General features: G+C 38.0%; 1 protein-coding gene across 1 annotated transcript in view; it reads right to left on the bottom strand.

Annotated features, from left to right (window-relative positions):
- The window catches only part of VPS13C (vacuolar protein sorting 13 homolog C), a 181,617-nt gene extending 156,462 nt beyond the window's left edge, over window positions 1-25,155 (bottom strand). Inside the window, exons 1-5 of the mRNA XM_069596314.1 lie at window positions 23,947-25,155; window positions 10,162-10,205; window positions 9,455-9,497; window positions 5,037-5,132; window positions 2,764-2,865 (exon numbers count right to left, since the gene is read on the bottom strand). Of these exons, the coding sequence (XP_069452415.1) occupies window positions 2,764-2,865; window positions 5,037-5,132; window positions 9,455-9,497; window positions 10,162-10,205; window positions 23,947-24,046 (385 nt within the window). The 5' untranslated portion in view covers window positions 24,047-25,155. The remainder of the gene's footprint in view (window positions 1-2,763; window positions 2,866-5,036; window positions 5,133-9,454; window positions 9,498-10,161; window positions 10,206-23,946) is intronic.
- Window positions 25,156-25,952: the final 797 nt, after the last annotated feature.

Genomic DNA, 25,952 nt, shown 5'->3' with positions numbered 1-25,952 from the left:
TCAAGAGCCAGACCGAGTTCAATTCTAGCTCTATCATTTTCTAACAGCATAACGTAGAACAAGCTATTTAACTTCCAGCTTTCTCAACTATAAAATGGGAACAATAAAAGCCTTTATATCATAGAATTATGACTATTACATGAGTCAGCTGATATTAACCACTTTGAAGAGTGACCCGCAAACAGTAAATTCTCAATAAATGTTACCTGCTATCAATATCATCATCACCATCACGGTATTCAAATTTCTCAAAACTGATATATACTTAGCTTTCCAACTTCCCTCCAGCTACACTATCAAAGTCCCAAATTCTTGGCAGTTCCCCATACATGCTTTACACAGTCTCATGTCACTAGCGCCTTAACTTAGAATGCCCTCTCTCCCTTCTGCATACTCAGCTGAAATACAGACCTTCAGAGTGTCCACCCTGATCTCTGGCTGAACATGATAAGCCTTTTATGAACTTCTGTAATACTCTAACTACATCTCATTAATGAGACTCAACACCCTCTCCTTTCTATTACTATACATGAGGTCTCTGACAGTAGGCTACAGGAATTTTCTAATTTTTGTGTTTACAACAATGTGTTGAACAGACTGGCAGCAGACTTCTCAAAAGTACCTGGAAGTCAAAAGACTTTTATCTTTAAAATTGTAATTTTAAACTCAATATTCTATCCTCAGCCAAATCAAACAAGTGTGGAAGTAAATTACAAAACTTTCAGACTTGAAAGGATCTTAAAAATTATATCCAGTGCATCCTTTTGTAAAAGCCATCAGAAATGCTTCAGCTAAACAAAGGAACAAAACTAAGAGCAAAAGGCAAGGGAGTCAATGAATTAAAAGCAGAAGAGCAGTGAAGATCAGTTCTAGGATGACAATTATACAGCAGAACTGAAACAAAACAAACAAACAAAAAACACAACCAACATTTTGTTGACAAACCTAATATAATGTTAATGAAACTGAGTTTTAATTTCTGAATCTTAGTTCTATCCTAATAAAAACTAAACTTATCATCCAAGAAACTGCAATATAATGATTATTTATAAGCCTAACAGCCCCATTTACACAAGCTTAGTACTACAGACGTTGATCTTCTATAGATTTATCAAATCATCCTTAACAGTCTCTCTGCCAGACCCAAAAACAAGTTTCCTAAGTATTAACAACCCAGTAGTTAAAATTCACAAGCACTTAATACAAAATTCACTGGAAACACTAAAATATTTTTAAAGCAATCAGTTATTTCTATTCCAAAAAAAAGAAAAAAATGAGTTTTGGGTTTGTTTCTCAAAAGGGAAAATATAAATTATATATATTATAAATTAAAAGTATATAATTACATGTAACAGCAATATATCCAACCATATATAAATATACCAATTGATGATTACATATAATTATATGTATGTGTATTAACAAATAGATTTAATCTGAACTGATTTAAGAAAGAAATTAAATTCTAGTGCTCTCTAAGCCTTTTTCCTCATTTTAATAAAACTATTTCTAATTAACCAATATTAAATAAAAAGAAATATTCACACTGAACTGGCATAAAACAAAACCACGACCACTTTGCTTTGTTTGGCAGATAAAAGTGATAGAAATTAAGAAAACTGTTTTCATGGAAATACAGATCCTTAAGTTTCAGCAGAAATGTAAGATATGGTTAAATATGAAAAGAGAAAGGAAAATACTGTTTAGACTTTTAAAATTTTCTACCATTAAAACAGCCTTTGTATCTGAAATATTTTAGTACTTTTCTGTAAAAGAATCAGTAATTCTGAATAAGGGAAAAACACTCAGGGGAAAAAAGAATTAGAATCCTTGACAAAGAAGTTTAATAAGCTATTTTTAAGAGAGATTTCTCTCTTGATTTAATTAAACATCAGCAGCTTAAGTATCTTCTTATAATATCAAAATATAATTTCTGTCATTTCTTACATTGGCCATATCTTTTAAGAGAGACCAAAGAGAAATGCCTCAGGCATTTCTAGTACCATCTTCTTCCATCACAGAAATACATAAACATGCTACCAAATGATGCAAAAATGATGTAAAATGGTATTAATTCTCATACGCTAACCAGCAATCAGAGTATGATTTGACTTGAAAGAGAAAAACAAACTTGGAAAGGCTTGGAAATGCCTTTAACTCACCATCCTATAGACTACTCTGTTTTATCCTATCCTTATTCTTGCTCCATAAACCAAATTAAAATAGTCACCAGATTTATTTTTAGATAAAAACAAAATATTAAAACTTAAGATGTTAAAATGTTGAAATCTGAAAAACCAATTTTTAAAAAATATTCTGTATAATATGATAAGATATAGCAAGGAAAAGAATTACAGCACCATTTCCTCTAAACATTACTTCACTATATTAATATGCTGAACTTTATTATCTTTCAACAACACAGGTGAAAATGCAGACAAAGAAACCATTAACCTTTGGCAAAAACAAACAGGACTACAAGAACTCAAAGAATTTGAGAAGTCTCCATAAAGTAGCATAGTAGAAATGACTGGTTAAGAAAAGTAAGAAAATTTAACTGGCAGTGAGATAAAATAATCACAAAGGCAATGATTCCTAAATGTGTCATTGAAATCTTTACAATCAATATTATGAGATATGATATTAAAAGAAGATTCTTTGGAATAGCTTATGAAGGCTTATGAAACAATCCTCTTTACAGAGTATTAAATGTACTAAAACATAGGTGTATGTACATTTTTCTAAAACATAAACATATTGTACCTTTCTCTGCTGCTTTTTGAAGGGCTTCTTCAATTCGAGATAACTCTCTCTGTTTAATATCTTGCAAGGATTTTTCTTCCTTTTCAGCATCATATTTAATACCTAAAAATATAGTTAATTCACACATCAAGAAAGGCAATAATAAATAAATAAGCAAAGTTCAGCCTCATTATAATATTGTGTGTATGTGTAACAGGTAATCTTTGTAAAAACATTTATATTCTTTAGATTGGTTTTACAAGAAGTTTACACAAATGATTCCTATCTACTTACAAAGTTCATATCAAAAGGAAAAGGAAAGAAGGAAATGAATTAAAGGGAGAAAGAATACAGGATGATTGGGGAAAAGGGTGAGTAGGAAGGTAAAAGGGAAAAACAAAGAGAAGGCAGAAAATACATCAAAAAATTTCCAGTTATTATATCTGAGTGGTAAAATTTTGAGTATAAAGAACATGTAATATCCAATATCAGCTGGTATCAATGTAAGATTGATTTAAAAAAAGACTTTGAGAAAGTAATTTAAGAATATGTATCAACAATCATATAATACATATAATCATATCCTTTTAATTTAGTAATCTCATTTCTGATCATGTACCTAAGGAAAAAACACAAAATGAGAAAGATATCTATAAGAAGGATGAGTTTATAATGTTCACCGTAACAGCAAAAACCAGTTGGCAGTCCATAATAAAATATCATATAGCCTTTCAAAATTGTCACTATCACCATGGAAACTGTGGTTTTCATATTTCATCAAAAATAACCCTTTTGCACTGTTGGTGGGAATGTAAACTAATACAGCCACTATGGAAGACACTATGGAGATGCCTCAAAAAAACTGGGAGTAGAACTACAATATAACCCAGCAATCCCACTACTTGACATATACCCATGGTATACCCATGGTATACCCATGGAAGCCAAATTTGAAAAAGGCACATGTACCCCAATGTTCACTACAGCACTATTTAGCTAGGACAGGGAAGCAACCTAGATGTCCATCATCAGATGAATGGATAAAGAAGCTATGGTATATAAATACAGTGGAATATTACTCAGCCATAAAAAGGAACACATTTGAGTTAGTTCTAATGAGATGGATGAACTTACAGCCTATTATACAGAGGGAAGTTAAGTCAGAAAGAGAAAAACAAATACCTTATATTAATACATATATATGACATCTAGAAAGATGGTACTGATGAACCTATTTTCAGAGCAACAATGGATATGCAGACATAGAAAACAGACCTACAGACATGGGTGGGGGAAAGCAGAGGGTGGGATGAACGGAGAGAGTAACTTGGAAGCAGATACACTACCCCATGTGTAAAATAGATAACCAATGGGAATTTGCTGTGTGACTCAGGGAACTCAAGCCAGCACTCTATAACAACCTAGAGGGGTGGGAGGTAGGAGAGAGGTTAAAAAGAAAGGGGACACATGTATACCTATGGCTGATTCATGCTGATGTATGGCAGCGGACAACACAACCTTGTGAAGCAATTTTCCTTCAATTAAAAATAAGCTAAGTTTGGAAAATATATATATACACATACTAAGCAAAGAAGCCGGATGCATGTTACATATATAACGTGATAAATACTATGTTAAATCAAGCATGTATACAGTAAAGACTGGAAAACAAAGTATAAAAATAAAAACTGTCTTTTATGGTTGCTAAAACAAGTAACTTTTCCCTAAAATATCTGAACTTTTCTTAACATTATACTGATCTCAAACTGAAAAAAAATTAATAATGAAAGATATTACTTTTAAAAACATCACTACTTCAAAACATTCATTAAAAATTAAAATACTATAATGTATAATGAGAAAATCACCTACTTTATACATGCTTTTGAAAGAACAGTCACTCAAAATCAGAAGCAACAAAATGGGGGAAAAAAATTTCTAATCTGTAGATTAACATGACAGTACATTTTAAAAAATGTATTTACTTTCATTCTCAAAAGTAAATCTGTCTAATGCATCTCAACAGAAGACTTAGTTGTAAAATAATTATTCACAGAGAATATAATAAATTTCACAAATGGTTGAAATTACTCTTTCTAACAACAGTATAAAATATTTTATATAAAATGTGGCTATATATGTATATGTAAAATGCATGTATGTGTACATATATGAATATGATTAGTTTATTTAAATTATGTTCTGTTTTACTAAACATATTAAAATATTTAACCAAAGTAACAATTTAATTTTACTATGACTTTACTGAATGGTTATAATCTAAAGTAACTTACTTGCTCCTGGGACAACAAGCAGATATAATCCCTCTAGAGTTGCAACAACAGCTTCGCCATAAAGGTTCTTCCAAGGAATCTTCAAAGTTAATTTATCTAAATAAACATGATTTCAACTTTCTTATTTGGATGCTCAAGAAGATATACATTTCTCACTTTCCATTAAGAGAAAAAGTATACAAAACCCTTCAGATATAGAGAATGAACATCACTCAGAAAGAAAGAAACTAACAGTTTAAAACATCTTTTTCATATTATATCACTATTAGAAATAACTATTCACATTGTGCTTTACATTTTTCAAACTTTTTGATAACTACTATTTCATTTAATATTCCCAAACTGTAAGGAAAATGAGGCAACTATTACTTTGGTTTTGAAAAAAAGAAAACTCAGTCCCAGGCACATTTAATTATTTGCTTAAGTCCACTCAAGTCATCAATGGCACCAGAACTGATGGTCTAAATACAGTACATGCTTTTCTAGCCACACCTGCAACCTCATCTCTACAGCATCAGCGTAAAAGAGTATCTGTTCAAGATCCCAGGAATTGAACCCGCAATACAGATTAGAGCACCAAAGGAAAAGACCTTTGACAGTATGCTGCTGCTGCTGCTGCTGCTAAGTTGCTTCAGTCGTGTCCGACTCTGTGCAACACCATAGACGGCAGCCCACCAGGCTCCCCCATCCCTGGGATTCTCTAGACAGGAACACTGGAGTGGTTTGCCATTTCCTTCTCCAATGCATGAAAGTGAAAAGTGAAAGTGAAGTGGCTCAGTCGTGTCCGACTCTCAGCGACCCCATGGACTGCAGCCCACCAGGCTCCCCTGTCCGTGGGATTTTCCAGGCGAGAGTACTGGAGTAGGGTGTCATCACCACCTCCAGGACAGTATGCTGCTGTTACAGCTAGAAGAGGCCAGCCCTGAAGGCAAGGTATACTGCTTTGTGATTACCAGTATTGTAAAGTGACAGGCAGTTCAGACTAGTTATATTCCAAATATCTACCTATAAATCACATGAAAGGAAGAAAACACCTTCTTTGTTAGAAATAATGGTATTGACATCAAGTCCTTCAGAGACTGGCCTACAGAAACTTTCTCACCCGTAATGTAGATGAACTACCCTAAGTGTCACTAAGCCAAGTTTGGAGTTTTACGGGAAAAAGCTACAAAAAGCAGGAGACAGAAGGCAAAAAGGGCATATTTTCAGCTAAATTTTGAAATGGGCAAAAATCTGTCTTTGGCATCTTTCCACACTATTATTTCTTTACTCTCTTCCCAATCACTAGTATGCCCTCTTTTCAGGTCTCCAGGAAGCAAATGTCCCAATCTACCCTCAACTGTATCAGAGCAATTCTACCCAAACCTTTTTACCCCTATAGTTTTTAATGTTCCAAAATTAAATACCTTCTCTCATCACAATTTAAAAAATAATGACCCTATAAAAGCTATAGTTCTCTCAGTACTGCTGATCAGATTCTCAAGACAAAAGAATCTGATTCAACAAAGTCATGCTAGTATGTGAGTGACTAAACTACTTACACCATCAGAATCACTGGCACTTTTAAATCAAGATGCTGAAAGCTCAAAGAACTGTTGAAAAGGATAAAAAGTTAAAGAGGAAATAAAATCATGTAATGTAAGGGAGGATATTTTGCTTCACCTGGATGGCTATGGAGGCAGGCCAGTTTTGGCTGGGAATCTCTTACCGAAGTTAAAATCCAGAATTATTTCTCCATCTAAATTTTTAATTTTCTCCAGCTTGTAACCCCAATGAGGTCCTTAAACGTTTCCTACTTCAGAGGAGCCTAGAGGTAAGGGCAGTACACTTCTGGGTCATTTCTAAGTCTGCTGATTTTATAGTGAGCACCACCTATATTTATAATAGATAGTGTTTTATTTGTAACTATCTCATCAACTCCTAAAAATTGATTTGATTGCCTTCTTGGTGAGCATGAGATTGAAAAAGTGGGAAATGCTTCTTTAATATACCAAAAATAAATTATCTGTTCTCTAAGCCTTTTTTCTCTCCTTTTACCGTAACTCATTATCCTCCCATCCTTGACTATTCTGTATTCCACTGAAATTAAGTTCCACTGCCTTCCTTTTATAAATCAGGAAATTTTTTTAATTTTTAAGTAAAAGCAGTATCCACAAACATATCTAGCTCTTAGAAAATCAAAACATCCTTGGTGTACTTGGCCACACTAACTCTACAGGTTAGGTATAATATTTTAAGCTAACAGTAATTTAATAACTGTTAATTTTCAGTTCAGTTCAGTTCAGTCGCTCAGTCGTGTCCGACTCTTTGCGACCCCATGAATCACAGCACTCCAGGCCTCCCTGTCCATCACCAACTCCCGGAGTTCACTCAGACTCACACCCATGGAGTCAGTGATGCCATCCAGCCATCTCATCCTCTGTCGTCCCCTTCTCCTCCTGCCCTCAATCCCTCCCAGCATCAGAGTCTTTTCCAATGAGTCAACTCTTCATAAGTTAACAGTAATATAAGTGCCTGATAAACCTCAAAACAGAGATAAGTATAAAGAAAATATGCTTTGCATCCTTACATGCTAAGTGTCCCTCCTAACTCAGTGAGTAACCTGGAAGCAAGCCATTAAATTCTTATAATACTGTAAAAGCAAAGAAAATAAATTGGAACCACAGAAAACCTCTTCTAAAATATAAATTTTGTTGTAATAATACAATGAATAACATGTAAGTTATTTAGGCAAATATAACTCACCCATTAACCTGGATATGAGGCTGCAATATTTTGTCCTAATTTTAGATCTCTCTAGTATCTTTGAGGACAAAGATACCATATTTACCCTTGCTTCTCCCACAGCTATGTATCTCAAAGGTAAAAGATTTAATTAATAGCTATAACTTCACTGGAGGATTTCAATTAAGCATGCAGGGCTACAACAATACATCCACAATACTGCTAAACAAGGCTCTGTGTAACAGACAAACAAAAAATATAATTTTTTACCCTAGCGATATTTTCAATCTAAGGGAGTATCTCCTGTTTCAAGAGGGAAAAAAAAAGAATTTACACTAAAATGTTTTAACTTATATAAAAGGAACACATATTTATGAAGTAATGCAGATTCACAGAAGTATTCAAGTAATTACTAAAAAGATGCTAGGACAGTAAAAGACAAAGCCTTCCCTGGATACAAAATAATGAATGAACAAGGAAAGCAATGTGGTGAAGTAGCAGGATGACAGGGATGAAAGGAAGGATGGTGGCATAAGTGAAAATTCTAAAGTAACAGTAACTCACCTAGGGTTGTAATTTATAGTTTTTAAAAAGTAAAAACCAGGCAGCATGGAGAGTTGAAAGGACTTGATATATTAAAATTCCTACTGAAAAATTTCTCCAACAAAGATGTATGCTTAGTTTAGCTACACAGACTTTCAACTTAACAGAACATATCCTTTATACCACATTGCTGCACAATATATCAAGTGAAATGGCTGAATAAAACATAAGGGAAATTAGCTATACTTAAATGCTCTTTAGTCAATCCTAAAGAAAATCAACCCTGACTATTCATTGAAAGGACTGATGCTGAAGCTGAATCTCCAATACTTTGGCCACCTGATGCAAAGAGCCGACTTGTTAGAAAAGATCCTGATGCTGGGAAAAATTGAAGGCAAAAGGAGAAGAGGGCGGCAGAGGATGAGATGGTTAGACAGCATCACCAACTAAACAGCCGTGAGTCTGAGCACTCCAACAGATAGTGAAGCAAGGGAAGCTTGGGGTCCTGCAGTCCATGGGGTCGCAAAGAATTGGACACAACTCAGCAACTGAGTTCTGAGTGAGGTTTCCCTGGTGGCTCAGAGGTTAAAGCGTCTGCCTCCAATGCGAAAGACCTGGGTTCGATCCCTGGGTTGGGAAGATCCCCTGGAGAAGGAAATGGCAACCCACTCCAGTATTCTTTCCTGGAGAATCCCATGGACAGAGGACCCTGGAAGGCTACAGTCCACGTGTCTCAAAGAGTATGATACAACTGACCGACTTCACTTTCACTTTTCACTTTCAGCAACTGAAACAACAAATTCTCTTTACTAGTCTGCAAATTATACTACTTAGAAATTTTTTTTTAAAAATCTGCATATCAACTTTGAAAATGAAGATACTTTTCTGTGGTGGAACCAAAGCCTGAAAAATATCACTGCAGTTCAAATATCCTTCTGATTTAGAAGGTAATTTTCTGCACTTTGCTCAAAAACTTCCATACATATACTATGTACAGTATACATTAGGCTCAGAACTCGGAAAACTCTAATCAACATAAGCCAAAAACCTATCACATTTTGTTCAAGCTAAGAAAGATGTCTGAGACTAATTAACAGGAAAAAAAAACTAAAAGGATGAAGAATAACTCAAATGAAGAGTGAAGTACTTACCAATTTGGCCAGCCTTGACTTTAAAAGGAACATCCAATTCACTCTTCAGAAGGAAGAAAAAAAAAAATTAAACAACATCTGAAACTATTAAGTGCCCCCAAATCATCTTTGTAATAATTATTTAAATACACAATCATCTCTAAGGAAACATAAAGTTTTTACATCTGAGTAACTCATAAAAGATATGTTTCATAGGTGAAAAAATGTTTTTATTAACTTACAATTGACTTTTCAGAAAGAATTCATAAGAGAAGCAAAATATAAACAAGAACAATAGAAAAAGAGTTTGTAAAGAACATTCCATTTTCCAAGAGATACTATTTCAATCATAAGGAAAAAAAATTATTTTTCTAAATCTTCAATCTCAGATTTTCCTAGAATAAATCATTAAACAAATAATCACTTCATCTGGTACCTGGTACCAGGTACCCAGCAACCAGTGTTTCAAAGAGCTTATCAAATTAACTGGGGAGTCAACATAGTAAAGAATCTGCCTGGAATACAGGAGATTCCGGGTTCAATCCCTGGTTTGGGAAGATCCCCTGGAGAAGGGAATGGCTACCCATTTCAGTTTTCTTGCCTGGAAAATTCCATGGACAGAAGAGCCTGGTGGGCTACAGTTCATGGTGTTACAAAGAGTCAAACAGGACTGAGCAACTAACGTTTTTACTCTCAACATAATTTATAAAAAAAAAAACAAAACTTACCAGAGCATTTTCTTTTATCTGTAGATTATCCAAGGCCACATTACCTTTAACAAAAAAAGACAAAAATTATAAAGTTAATACACCAATTAGCATTAGTATACCCTGTCTTAATACAACACTAACACTACACTAAATGCTAAGAAGTAAGCAAAGCAAACTGCAATCATCTACGAAGCTAAGGCACAAAAGAGTTGTTCTATACAGACAGGAAGTATTAGTTATGGCATGCTTTAGGTGAGCCCGATGCAAAAGAAATCATAAAATATTTAAACTGGCTAACATTTAAATAGACAATGAGAAAGAAACTGATGCCTTTCAGACTAAAGAACTTTAGAAATGAAAATATCTATATATCCATCATTTTGAATGATGAAGCCAAAATCCTAAAAGAAGGAAATAAAGAGGTTACTATTAGAACAGATCAATTATCCTGTAACCCAGGATCTTTTCCTTAATCATAGTGTCAGTGAATAATTTCTATAAGAATACAGTGCTGGTCTTTTAAACCTTCAAAGATCCTACTTGCCCAGCAATTGTTTATGATTCTACTATTCTCTCATTAGTCCAACTTTTTAAAAGTTTATTCAGACATTAAGTTATAAAAACGAAAGCCATAATGACACTATTGCATGACTCAAATATTAAACTGCACCTATACGTTCTTACAGAATAAGTAAACATTCTTGTTTACACAAAAATATAAGCCAAAAAAAGTTTTCATTTCATGTAAATTCTCTAAAGGTTAGTAAAATGCAAGTTCCAACATGAAATACAAGTATAAAATATTCAATCATGCATTTTCTTAATCACTTATGACACATTTCTTTTTTTTTTTTTTTCCAAAAAATACTATGCTTCCTATGCTCTCTCAAAACATTTCTCAATCAAGCAGTTTCTTCCTGGTGGTATTCTAAAGAGAATTAAAAAGTATATTCAACTCTATTATGCCACTGTTAAGAGATTCGCTTTTCCCCAGATCTCAGATTCATTCAAGCAAACATTTATTAAGCACCTACTCCAAGTCATGTGCTGGAAAGAGAGAGAACACAACCCTGCTGGTGAGAAGTTCACAGCCTAGCAGAGGAGAGCAAATTTCTAAAATTTGGGAAATGCTCTATTGACATCCCAACAGAACAGTAATAAGATGCAAGGGAGGAACCACCTAGTTCTGCCAAGGGAGATTAAGAACTTCACACAAAAGTTCAGGCTGGAAGACTGAAGAAATATTTATTGGGTGGATAAGAAAAGAGAGCAAAGGGCTTCCCTGGTGGCTCTGCGGTACAGAATCTGCCTGCCAGTGCAGGAGACACAGGTTTGATTCCTGGGTCAGGAAGATCCCCCATAGTAGGAAAGAGCAATTCATTCCAGTATTCTTGCCTAGGAAATACCATGGACAGAGAAGCCTGGTGGGCTACAGTCCACCGGGCCGCATGAGTCGGACAGACATGACTTAAAAACTAAACCACCACCAAGAAAACAAGGCAACAGACATCTCGGAGTAAAATGTATTTTAGAATGCACATGTGTTTTTTTGCAGCTGGATGTGAGGATGGGAGATAAAGCCGGAAAGGCTGGCAGGAGCTAGGCTAACCAAGAGTCTTCGGAATGAAAAGTTCACACTGGTTACAAAGAGAGATGAAATATGTACAACGGGGGTGACAAAATCTGAGCTAGAACCATTATGCTATTGTTCTAAGAAATGGATCTGTCCAAATAATTTAGCTAAAGATACTGTAATATTGGTTATAAAGCAGAAAGGACTGATGGGAGGGAGGGGAGGGAGGGGGTAGGACCTAAAGAACTCCAAGTCCAGGAAGACAGCAAACATCATAATAACCTAAAACGGAGCAACAAAGTATAGACAGACATGGGAACACACTCATAAAGCAGTGAGGTTTAAAATAAGGGTAAAGAATGCCCAGCTTGATCTATATATTTAAAATTACATATATGCACATATACATAGATAACAAACAACTCTAACACTAGACACCATAAGAATCACAGCTGTTATTGCCATATAATAAAGTTCATCTTCTTCATATATGCATATTGTAAATTTTCTATAATAAATTTAAAAGCCGCAAGAAAAGGAAAGTAGGAGGCAGAAGCCTCACAAATGGGAAGAAAATACTACAGCATAATAACAGGAGGAAAATTTCTACAATATACTGAAGAGAAATTAAAATCTGAAGTAGGCAATAACTTCAGGGTCAAAGAGACAGATGAAAAAGTTATTTTGGGGCTAGAACTGACAAGATGTCATCACTGACCAAACATAAATATAGTAGTCATGGAAAACTGACATGTGTTTGAGAATTATGAAAAAAAATCTTTAAAAAGTATTATATGCATAAAAATTACATAAAGTGGGAGAACATTCCTGGACTTAATTCTGTCAGATGACGAATTACAAAAAATTACAATTGGGGATTCTATTTGAGTCAAAAGAAGTAATGCGCACAGAAGCTAGTGCACATGTGAAGCCATACACACCAGTTTAACAAGACCCACCTAAGACCTGTAGAGAGGCTTGTAAACTTGCTCATGAATTTTGCTTGTTCTTCCCTTTGATTTTCAACTAGAGGGTCAAGGGTCATCAAGAATGCTCTCAAGTAACCTGCAGCAGATATGAAGCATTTTCTAACAATTGTTAAGGCACTACCATAATATATGTAAAAATATAAGTGCACTCATAAAAAGCACATTTTCTACCACAGTGGCACTGTGGTTCTTTAATGAAGTGATAGATGCTATTTAAGATGTTAAATAGTAAAGCTGCCAATATGGCTAACAGAGCTGAACAAGCACATTTAGAAAGGCAGATTAGAGAAAGGTACTAGTGTTTATTGCTAAGAGGCAGAGTTAAGGATTTTTTAATTCATGTTCTACAGTACTTTCTAGTTTTTACAATAAACAGATATTACTTTTATGTTAATACTATTAAATTACAATATGAAGTGGGGAAACAAGGTAAACTCTAATGTCAATCTGACCTATATATGTTTTATCTAAACTCCTCCTACATTTACTATTTACTATCTACAGAACCATTAAAAAAATAAAAGCTCTATTTCTACTACTTAAGAGTCTAGCAATCAAATGTATACTTCCTCTCTGGAAAAAATGTAAATGTTATCTAACAAATAGTAACCATAACAATGATAATAAGAATGATACATTCTATAAAGTATTTGCACTGAAGGAGGGGTCACTACTCCTAACACAAAGAAAAGGGGAGGAACAGCAGCGTATTTCTGATTAACACCAGGGTGAAAGTGCATTCATTCATTCAACCGGAAGATGAGAGCCTTATCTAAGTAAGGCACTGTACACTTAGTGTGCTCTTCCACTAAAATGCATGCTTTTCTGCAGATGCAGAATATCAGCCACTTTGTATTTAACTGACTGCTGAGGCAAAAGTTAAGATTTAGTTTTCCATTTCTATTCAAGATAATATAATTCTATATACATGCAAGTAACTTTAATAGCTATACTCAGATCACCCAGGGCTAAGAACACAGAGGTCATAGGAAGTTCCTGAAAACCTAGAGGAAGGGTAAATATTTGTGTCTAATCTTTAACCACCCCCCCCAAAAAAAAAGAGAGGAAAGAAAGACTAATAATTGGAGATGGGTAAACTTAACTCTGCCAGCAAGGAAGGCACTAAAGCCAATCCCATAATCAAGTGTGTCTAATCCCACAAATATCTAAGGAGACCAAGTGAGAAAGAATAAAAGAGGCTCTGTGAAGTGATTTCCTTCTATGACGGACTGCCAGGTCTTAAGGATGACAGCAAAGGTTAGTCTGGCTTCAGAAGACAAGGTTTCTGATTTGGATCCTATATGATGAAAGTAAATGATGGTCCACCAGCTACCCAGGCTTCTCAACATACTGTATGATGAAAGAAGTGAAAGTAAATCATGAACAAACAGAAACATTCTGGATGAGCACACGACGAGAGTATCACACATAAACTTTCATTTGAATCAGTTCTAATGAGGTGGATGAAACTGGAGCCGATTATACAGAGTGAGGTAAGCCAGAAAGAAAAACACCAATACAGTATACTAATGCATACATACGGAATTTAGAAAGATGGTAATGATAACCCTGTATGCGAGGCAGCAAAAGAGACACAGATGTATAGAACAGTCTTTTGGACTCTATGGGAGAGGGAGAGGGTGGGATGAAACGAATCGACAGTCCAGGTTCGATGCATGATACTGGATGCTTGGGGCTGGTGCACTGGGATGACCCAGAGGGATGGTACAAGGAGGGAGGAGGGAGGGGGGTTCAGGATGGGGAACACGTGTATACCTGTGGCAGATTCACGTTGATGTATGGCAAAACCAATACAATATTGTAAAGTAATTAACCTCCAATTAAAATAAATAAATTTATATTTTAAAAAATAAAAAACTTTCAAAGCTAATCTTGGAGGATATTTTAAAGAAGCATCTTAAAAGAGTAAATCCTCAATCAAAATTTAATAATCTTTATGAATGAACCAGAGGGAAATGAAAGTAAATCCATTAAATTAGCAAATGAAACCAAGGAGGCAGAATTGGAGCCAGCTCAGAAAAATTTCACAAGAAAAAGAAAAGACTGCCAAATTATAGAAAATAACAAAGTTGGTACATTTGTGAATAAAAATCAAACGCCACTGATATAATGTGGAGCAAGTCCACCTCAGTCCAAGAATAGCTTTTAAAACAGAATAAATGTAAGAAATTCAGTGCTGATGTTAAATACCTCCAGTCAGAAATAATCTGAACTTCCACAGAAGTTTCACTACAGTATTCTTATGGCACTTAACACTCAGGTATATAAATCCCCAACCTAATTTCAAACTCATTGATTCTCCTCATAGAAGGCACTCAGTAAACACTGACTCAGTTAATTAGAATGCTTGTGTGTGTGTTGTGTTGTGTGTGTGTGCAGTTGTATCCGACCTTTGCAACCCCATGGACTGTAGCCCACCAGGCTCCTCTGTCCATGGGATTTCCCAGGCAAGAACACTGGAGTGGGTTGCCATTTGTACTGAAATAGAAATGACTACATTAAGAACATAAATCTTTCTATGTTATTGATAGAAAACACTCTCAGATCTACTACATTACTTGATCCTCACAGCCTCCTGGGTGTAAAAGGAGGCAGGATGTAAAAACAAATCAGGGCTTAGAGATTAAATGATTGGCCTAAGAACACTATGTGAACATAGCAAGTGGTGCAGCCAGGGCTCAAATCTCCTGATGCCCCTTGCTATATTAAAAACATTACACTGCCGGGGTCCAGCCCCGGTGGATCCAGGGAATTCGAAGGGTGGATGGCGTTGGCGTGGAAAGACTTGTTTATTGATTGATATAAGATTAGATTAAGAAACTATAGCGTAGTAGGAAGATTAAGTGGAGGAAGAGGGCTGAATAGCTTGGTTTACACGGAAGACCAATAAAATTCCGGACAAGGAATTTGCACCATCTACGTTGGGCCACCGGCGCCCGCTTGAATATCTAAGGGTGCCTCACCTTAAGCTCCCTTTCGCGCGGGTCTTAACAGCCAGGGCAAGTAAGTAGACCTGGCGAGCCTCCACGCCCCAGGTGGAGATTCAGCCTGAAATTAAAGTAAAGAGCAGAGAGAGGGAAAGGGAGAGAAGAAGAGAGAGAGAAAGACACGGGGGAGCCAGATTCCCAAGAAACCAGGCCGAGAGACTAGTTCGAGAAACTGGTCTGAGAAGCTGGTCCCATCCTTTATTGTTCAGAAGGCCTTTTATACTTTTGATAAAACATGGAGATCAATGGATAACACAAAATTATGTAGCGTTCGCAGCCCAGACTCTTTCTGTATATCATTTTGTATACAAAAGGTCTCAAGCGATTTACATTATCTTCTGGCCAAGAGGCTTGTTAACACTTTTTGGCTCTCTTCCTTAATGAATGTTATTTTTGTTTCCCCTGAAGTGTTTTTCTTTAATCTACATCTCCTTAAAGCATTAAAGTTACATCTCTATAGAACAAAGGTGCAGTGAGTTATAACAAAGAAGGTACTTAACTCAAAGATCTAATGTTGCTAATACCAGGTCTACTACTTGTTTTTCTATATACCAACTATATCTAAAAATAAAGGATATGAAAATTTCAGCAGCAAGCATTGACTCAACAAATGAAACTTTTAATCAGTCCTATTCTAAAGATTTTGACTCTTCGGAAGCCCCTACATTCCTAGGATGTTTTAAGCTTCCTGTGCCTCCTGCGGTCAGGAGGCCTCAAACAATCACACACGCAGCTGTACGAGTCCTGCAGGCAGGCTAGAAAGCCATCAGAGGGTTTTTTGGATTGAAACACTCTTTCAAATGCAGAAGACTAAAGCCCTGAATTGACTTTTTCCAGAAAATGTCAGAAGAGTGGAAGAGCAGAGCACAAAAGCCGGCAGATTTTTGTTGGGGTACATGCTTAGGAATTTCCAGAGGGGTCCCTGAAGTCTGAGCATGCCTTGCATATGTCAGCTTCCTTCCTCATGACCTTGCAACGGGCGGGATTCCTCACACTGGCTCCTGGCATTACACTATATCCCAAAGAGCACAGATGGGTTAGAGAATCTGGTAATTCTATCTTCCTTGGGGGAAAAAAAAAAACAAATGCCATATAAGAACTGGACCCTGCACTTGAGAGGCATGGATAGCTGGTGGGCCATTTTTGGTTTTAGCTTTTTAAAAGAATTTCTTGAGAAACCCAAAACCAAAAAGGGTAACTAAAATCAGTATTGTTAGGTAAAAGACCAGGACACCAAGAGTGTCTAACAGGCTTTTTAATGGCGAAGCGCTCCCGGGCGGGGTTCCCGGACCGGAACAAGCCGGACTGTGTTGGGGGTGGTTTTTATACGTTCCTTGCGAGGGATGGTCAGGCAAGATGGATGGGGGTTCAGATAGGTTGCCAGGCAGAGGCGTCGTGGGCTGACAGGTCCTTCCATGTGGCTGGGGTGGGACGGTTTTAGCTGGTGAAGTGTGCTGTCATTGGTCTCCAGGATCTGGGAGGCGCCTTCCATTACGGACCTACCCCGCCGGCAGGAGGGAGAGGAAGGGCGGCCCATCATGGCCCCCGGGGGTCCAGCCTTACAAGTATTACTAGCAAAGACATAACCAGAAAGGAAAGTCAAGCTTTATGTTAAGAAAAAGAAATGTGTCTCCGCGGAAAACACAGAAGCAGGAGGTAGCATTGCAAAGGGTCATTTTAGTACTTTTTAAAAATCTATATTTTTCTAAAAACAAAAGAAATTCATAAGTTATGATTTAGAACTTTTTAGGACTATGAAGACCTTAAAACCTAACCTGCTTTCACCTTATACATGAAGAAATCTTTTAAAGAGACTGGGTGGTTTATACAAGGTTATACAATTAATATGTAGCAGCTTCCCAGGTGGCTCAGCAGTAAAGAACCTGCCCACCAATGCAGGAGATGCCTGCCAAGCAGGAACTGCAGGTTTGATCCCTGGGTCAGGAAGGATCCCCTGAAAAGGAAATGGCAACCCACTCCAATACTCTTGCCTGGGAAATACCATGGACAGAGGAGCCTGGCCGGCTACAGTCCAAGGGGTGGCAAAGAGTCGGACATGACTTAGCAACTAAACAGCAACAGCAGCAGTGCTCAGAATAGAATCTATGTCTCCCGATGTCTCCCGACTCCCTGGTCAATGTTCTTAATATAAAACACACAGACAAATACAAAACTGGGATTAAAAACAAAAAAATCAACCAGTAAACAAAAATGCCCTCATCCAGGGAACTAGCTTTGCATATTATAAAATGGTGAAAAGAGAATACGTGATGCTATGCACTTTTTATTTAAGATTATTTGAAAGTATATATAAATATTCAAACACATTCATTTCCCAAGGACGTGAGCTAAAGTAAGTGAAAGTGTTAGTCACTTATTTGTGTTCAACTCTTTACAATCACATGGCTCCTCTATCCACGGAATTCTTCGGGCAAGAATACTGGAATGGGTAGCCATTCTCTTCTCGAGGAGATCTTCCCAACCCAGGGATCACACTTGGGTCTTCTGCATTGCAGGTAGATTCTTTACCATCTGAGCCACCAGGGAAGCCCTAAGCTAAAGTAAATGAATGAACATTTCTAAAACAAATCAAATTATTTTGATAACTATTGCTTTAGTAAAAATACTTAATAAAATATTAAATAAATTCATTTCAGTTGAATCCAGCTATTTATCCCAAATTACCTCATCTAGAGTCCTTTTAATAGGAGTTCACAGTAACTCTCTGTCTTAGGAGGGGAAGCTGGGGGAAGAAGAAACAACTGACTCTCACTCTTCCATTTCCCTATTGAAACAGGAAGTCTCAGCAAAGAAAGCTGGAAAGCTGCCACGTCACCACTGACCTTTCTCCTTTTCAAATACATTTCAGGGCTCTCATAAGAGTAAGTAGTGTGGCAGAGCCCCTTCGCAGAATGGTTACCCAAGTACCAACTTCCAGCTCTATTTGTAGAAAGGGGTGAAGTTTTAATTTATCATACTATTCGAATTTGTGGAAAGTTGTTTTTAATAAAATTTTAAAGCCTTGTTTTAAATAATGATATTTAAATACCTAAGTATGTTACGATATTGAATTTTTTTCTTGTTTACATGTGACAGGACAAACTAATAAGAAGTGTGGTTTTCACTAGGCTAAGTGTTGTTTGGGAGGAGAGAAACAAAAAAAATTCCTCAACAGGTTTAGAAATACTTAGATATTGCTATGTTTTATGGATTAAGGTTAGAAAGAAGCAGAGGCCTGTTTTTTCAAGCTGCCCTTCAGCTATCTGTTAAGACAATGTAATATACAGATCTGGATTTGCAAATATCAGCATGAGACTGGAACTTCATTCTTCCTGTCATACTTCATGACTGTGACTCTGCTCACCAGTAGTGAGTGAAGAACAAAAAGGTAAACATGATCTGACTATTATTTCTCTCCATGAATGCAGAGCAAGCGGGAGTACTTAATGAATGAGCACACATCGATCTGGCCTCGTTCAAGTCACAAAAGTTCAAAGCCTTCTCATTTACAGATAAGAAGCTAGTAGTCACTGGGCAATGACTTGCTAAAAACCAGTGAACCAGGCAGTACTGGACATGTAATTAGATCCCATGTTTCCTCCTCCCTTATGCTGCTCAGCTCTAAGAACATCTGGCAGCTGAGGGGAAAGTGTCAAGGGTGGAGTGAAGGACAATAGAGTAATCAGCACAGGCTTGGCCTGGTTTGCAGAGTTAAAACTCTGAGGGCACTCCACCTGGCTCCTACTCCTACTGGTGGCCAGCAGGTCACCACAGCCACCTCCTGCATCCAACTCTTCACAGCCTCTATGTATATTTTACCTATCAAATGGAAGCGAGAGCAGAATTCTGAATGGAGATTTTCTGATGACTTTTCATGGCAAGTAACCTTGAAAAATCAAACTGAAAAAGGTTCTACATTGCCACAAACTTGCTTAAACCAAATTGCAAAAGATCTGGTGTTTCAACATACCTTTTCAAATATGTTACTCTTAAAACAATTAAATTCTGGACATGCCTCAAATAGCCAAAGGCTGTGCAACTTATCTCCTGGTACCAGTTAATGGGGAACAAAAACCTAGATAAACCTTCCCACCTACATAGGCAGCAACATGCACATCAGGCACTTTTCTGAACCTTTGAAAATCTGACTTACAAAATACCTGGCAGGGGGTATAAGTACTGTTAAGTGTAAACTCAAATGCAAATAGTTTTTTTTCTTTTAAGAACAATCTTTGGAAATGTGGTATTAGTTCTCTACACAAAATTATTACACTGAAGAATGTGAAAACCTTAGAGGTCATACTTATGAAAATATAGGCATAGCTCATTTTACTGCGCTTCCCTGGTGGCTCAAAGGTTAAAGCGTCTGCCTGCAATGCGGGAGACCTGGGTTCAATTCCTGGGTTGGGAAGATTCCCTGGAGAAGGGAATGGCAACCCACTCCAGTATTCTTGCCTGGAGAATCCCATGGACAGGGGAGCCTGGTGGGCTACAGTCCATGCAGTTGCAAAGAGTCGGACACAACTGAGCGACTTCACTTTCACTTTCACTTTACTGAGCTTCACAGATTTTTTACAAATTTTTTACAAATTGAAGGTTTGCGGCAACCCTGTCAAGCAAGCCTACTGGTGCCATTTTTCCAACAGTATTTACTCACTTCATGTCTCTGTGTCACATTTTGGTAATTCTTGCAATATATCAAATTTTTCATTATTATTATATTTGCTATAGTGATCAGTGATTTTTGACATACCTACTGCAAAAAAGATCATGACTCACTGAAGGCTCAGATAATGGGTCGCATTTTTTAGCAATAAAGTATTTTAAATTAAGTATGTACATTTTTTGACACAATGCTATTGTACACTTGAAAGGCTACTAATGTATGTTCCAAACATTAACTTTAATAAGCACTAGAAAACCAGAAAGTTCATGTGACTTGCTTTTTTTGATATTCACTTTATTGCAGTGGTCTGGAACCAAACTCTCAATATTTCTCAAGGTATTCGTATAAAATAAAACAAGCAGGCTGGTTTCCATCATTCGGCTAGGTTTGTGTATCATCACCATTACTATCAGTATTAACAATTGAACAATTATAATTACAAAAACTTTTCACATGATTTACCTTACAAATAGTTTTATTTCCCCATTTTAAAAGGGAGATAAGGAAACTAAGGCTTTAAGAATTAAAATGTTTCTCCTATATCCCAAAGCTAGTAAGTTTTCATTTTTCTACCACAGCAAGAATTTTTCAAAAATCATTATGTGTAAATCACTTTTAAAAATACAGAGGAACTGTTGGGCATTTTTTTAAAAATCTTTATAAGAATAAAAACAGAAGGAGATGACAAAGCTTTTATGTGTGTGTGTGTTGCAATTTAAGGTAATATTCACAATAAACTTTCAGATTCTAGGCCTTCCAATAATTCTCCCCATCTTTCTCACTCTCATTTTTTGTTTCTTGTGGATTTCATTGGGAATGCCTATATATGTATGAATATATGCACAGCAAATTTTTCAAATTATATCAACACACCATTCTGATTTCTAAAACTCCTTCCTGATACCATCCAAGCAAAGATTGTGCATTTTTACTGACATGCTACCAAGTCACTTCTTAAAACTTCTGTTTCTTAAGTTAAAAATTTCATGAAGCATATAATGCCTCTAAGTACCTTTTAATTTCCTACTACAACCTATTCAGCACCAGAAGGTCTACTATAAATGCAAAATACAATCTCAATATTCCCCTTAGACTAGGGTTTCTCAACCAGCATTTTGGGCTGAGTACTACAGTCCATGAGGTCACAAAGTGTCGGATATGACTTAGAGACTAAACAACAACTTTTTGCTGTGGGGAGCTGTCCTGAGCATTGTAGAACATAACAGTCTTTAGGGGTTCACTCAGGAAATACCAAAAGCACACATCTCCCCACAGCGTGACAATCAAAAGTGTCTCAGATGTGCAAATATTCTCTTGGAAGTGAAGTCATTCCTGGTTGAAAACCACTGCCACAGATTAGTCAAGGGTATCAATTTATCCCTTGTTTGGAACGAATAGTAGATCAGCTTGCGAAATGTTTGCAGATGGAATTCTTCCCTTTCTCAACATATGAAAATTTAAGAAAAAAACTAAAAGGTCAAACTCTGTGACTCATAAACCTTATCTGCTAAACCAAACAGTGTTCAAGTAATTATTATATAAAATTTTAAATACTTTAAAAGCTTGTCAATGTTAAAGATGTCACAAATATCAGCTGTTTTCTTAATAATAACTTAATAATAATCTCATTTGTTTTACTATAAAAAGTGTAAGATAAATTTATTCAAAGAACAGAAATCACCAATTCACAGTTTTACCTATTTTAATGAGAGAATTAGCATTATAAACAAAATATTTGAGCAACAGTTGTAAAAGCTCATAACTTAATGCTTTCTTTATGCTTATCACAAAAACAAAAGGCAGCAAAATTTTATACATGTTTAGCTGTGGTCTGATAAACCTGAATGGACTTCCACCAGGAGCATTTCCTAAAAGAAATGGGTTTATTTGCTCAGGGCCTAATATAAAGTTGATGCTGGCCATAGTCATAATGTACAAGTACCAAGTCACTTCAGTTGTGTCTGACTCTGTGTGACTCTATGGACTGTAGCCTGCAAGGCTCCTCTGTCCACGGGGTTCTCCAGGCAAGAATACTGGAGTGGATAGCCATTCCTTTCTCCAAGGGATCTTTCCCACCCAGGGATGGAACCTGGGTCTCCCACACCGTAGGCCAACTCTTTACCATCTGAGCCATCATGGAAGCTCAAAAAGAAATGGAATAAATTCTAATGGTATATTTTATTTAACCCAATATATTCAAATATTATTTCACCACGTGATCAATATAAAAAATTGCTGAGATATTACACTTTCTCCTACTGAGTATTTTCAAAACTTGCTGTGTACTTTATACATCTGGCACAATTTATTTTGCACTAACTACACTCCAAGTGTTCTTATAGTGGCTATATTATAGGACAGCTACAACGACTTGCTGGCTGAATTAAAAGCAGTTACATCCATTTGGCATCACCGACTCAACGGACATGAGTTTGAGTAAACTCTGGGAGTTGGTGATGGACAGGGAGCCCTGACGTGCTGCAGTTCACGGGGTCGCGAAGAGTCGGACATGCCTGAGCGACTGAACTGAGCATTCATTTGAGTACTACTTTAGATTTCCTTTCAAAGCTGACAAAATTCCCAAAACTCTTCTGTAGAGTGAGGAAGTATCCCCAGTGTCCCCAGAGCTTTTCAGGTAAATGGTGCAAACAAACTTTCTGAAGATGGAGAAGCACGCTACAGTCTACTATACACAACCTCTAGGATAGAAGCGTTGGTGTCAGTTCTTCAGTGTGCAACCAGTTCAGTTCAGTCGCTCAGTCGTGTCCGACTCCTTGCGACCCCATGGAACAGCAGCACGCCAGGCCTCCCTGTCCATCACCAACTCGCAGAGTCACCTAATTAATGATGATGTAGCTCGTGGCTTGAATTTCTCTCTGTTGCTCCAAAACAAAATTGAAACTCCTCTTCTTATTAAGAGGAAAATCAATCCTAAGGGAAGTAGTCACTTTCTCAGTAGCTGAGAGTATTATGAGTTAAGAATTTCTACCGACGAGCCTTTCCTAATGATCTTCCCCTACTTGCCAACCGTTTCCCAAACCCTTTAGAGAAAAGCCAGTTCCTGACAGCTATCAACTGCCAGAAAAGATAACTGCGAAACACAATTTCCTGTTTCTCCTTCCTTGATGCCACTTGGGCATGTGTGACCACGCAGCCAGCTTCGCTCCACCTGGAGTGAGAACAGGGAGGGTTCCGTGAAGTCGAAGGCGCCAGGCCGAGGGCAGGCAGAGGCCCCCCAAGGTGGGCAGGTGGGACCGAGCAGGGACTTCGGACTCAGGGACACGAAAGCTGGGAATCTCCGCAAGACGGGCGCGATTCAACCGCCCCTCTCCAGACCCTGCGAGCACCCAGGACCCGGTGGCGGTGGAGGCGGGCACAGGCCTCCCCACGCCCTGCACCTGCGGCCCAAGGAGTGGGCCCCACGGAGCGCCCTCCCCGGAGGCGGAGCCTCAGAAGGCAAAAGGAACTCGGCCCGGGCTGGAGCCGGGAGGGCAGCAGCCTGCGGCTGGGGCCCCATGGCCAGCGTCTGCAACCCTCAGCAACCCGCGGCCGCGCCCTCTCGCTTACCGCCCCAGATCCCCAGCTTCAGCTGGGACTTGTTCAGGTTCTCCACATAGTCCCCCAGCAAGCGGTTCAGCAGGTCCGCGACCACCGACTCCAGCACCATGGTGGGACCCAGGCACAGGAGAGGGAGGAGCCGGAACCGACCGGCGCAGCTGAGGGCGGCGACCAGCGCTGCGAATGACAGCCCCCCGGGCGCCGACCCGCCCCGGCGCCGCGCAGCACCGCGCGTGATTGGGCTGTGCGCAGGCGCGCCACAGCCGCCGCTGCTGTTGCTGCTGGCTCTGCTCCTGCTGCCGCCCGGAGCTGGAGCTTCGGGGGCGCGTCGCAAACTCGTGACCCCATGGCCGCAGGCCGCCAGGGCACCTGACAGCGGGCGGAGCGGAGCGGTGGAGAAGCTGCTTTGGCGCTTGCCTCAGCGACGAGCACCAGAGGAAAGAAATGTTAAGAGAAAGAACAGAGAGGCAGGAGTTACTGAGCACGGGGACCTCTTTGATGGTCTCTCTGCTTCCTCTGAGTCGCCTTCTTTTGACTTGAGGACCGTAGGGCTCCGTCATCGGGGTGGGAAGCAGCTGTGCGGCGCTGGAGCCGACCGAATGGCTACCCGGCGCTTCCCAGGCCTCCAGTCCACACTGAGCAGCCTCATAAGGAACCATCCGTTCAGGAGGGGAAAATAGGAGACCCTGCACCGTCTTTCTGCTACACATCAGCCGCACCTGGCACGAGCTCTCTGCCTCCTTTCGCGTCCGGAAAACACTTCAGTAATTTGCAAGTGGGAGGAAGGGAAACAGAACTGCATCATAAGATGGCAGAAGGGAACTCAGTATGCATTTCGTTAACTCCTTCTTTTACTCCCTCTGTGCCAGATTGGCTCTTAGTTAATTCAGGAGTCACTTCTTAATTACATACTAAGTTAAGGAAATAAAGAACAAAACGACGTAGTACTTCCTTTTTTTTTCCCTTTAAGGGTAGGTTAGCTGTTAATTTCATTTCTTTTAATCATTGAACTATTTCTGGTGTGCCAAGACTTTTTGAAAGTGAGGCTTTTATAATTCAAGGACTTTTAGTAAAATTTAGCCACTCATTGACAAGCCAATTCTCTCTAGAGAGCAGGACATTTTTTTTAATTTATTTTAAAAAAAAGTTGAGATAGTTTACAAACATAAACCTGAGCAATAGTGAGATTATTTGTGGTCACGCGTTTATTAAATGATTCACTGCACATGTCTGAAAAACTATGTGTGAATTGCTCTTAAACAGCTTCTATGGACATTGTGTAATCCCCAGATTCAAATGTTGAAATTCTTTTTATTTAATTGAAGGAGAATTGCTTTACAGAATTTTGTTTTCTGTCAAACATCAACATGCAAATGTTGAAATTCTAACCTCTACTGTCAGAGTATTAGGAAGTGGGGGGCCTTTGGGAGATAATTAGGTCATTAGGTAATTAGGTAGAGCCCTCATGGATGGGATTAGTAGCCCTATGAAAGAGACCCCAGAGAGTTCCCTCACGGCTTCTGCCCAGTGAAGATACAGCAAGAAGACTGACATCTATGAACCAGGAAGTGGGCCCTCACTAGACTGAATCAACTGGCACCTTGATCTTGAACTTCCTGACTTCAAGAACTGTGAAAATTGTATTATTTTTAAGCCACCCAGCCTGTTGTATTCTGTAATAGCAGCCTGAACAGACTAATAATAGGATCAAAAAGAAAAATCATTCCTTAAATACAAAGTTCACTGGAGAAAAAAGTCAAAATATCTAGAATTGGTGTTATATAAAATGGATGTAAAAGAAAAGAATCAACACTAAGCAGTACTAATGCTATCAATAACCACCTTCATCCCTCAGTCCAGTCCACAGAAAATAAAACAGTAACTGTTTGTTTTTCCTAGCTTAGTCACCCTGACAAAATACCTAGGATGTATTTTGAAGCACTTCATACTTTTTCATCCACAACCAATTAACAGCCAAACATGTCTCTTCTGCTTTTGCATAGTTCCTAAATTCT

The sequence above is a fragment of the Ovis canadensis genome, chromosome 7, assembly GCF_042477335.2.
Source record: "Ovis canadensis isolate MfBH-ARS-UI-01 breed Bighorn chromosome 7, ARS-UI_OviCan_v2, whole genome shotgun sequence".
In the NCBI taxonomy this organism is placed as follows: Eukaryota; Metazoa; Chordata; class Mammalia; order Artiodactyla; family Bovidae; genus Ovis; species Ovis canadensis.
Note: the sequence above shows the minus strand (reverse complement) of the source record. Positions and strands in the feature narration are given on the sequence as shown.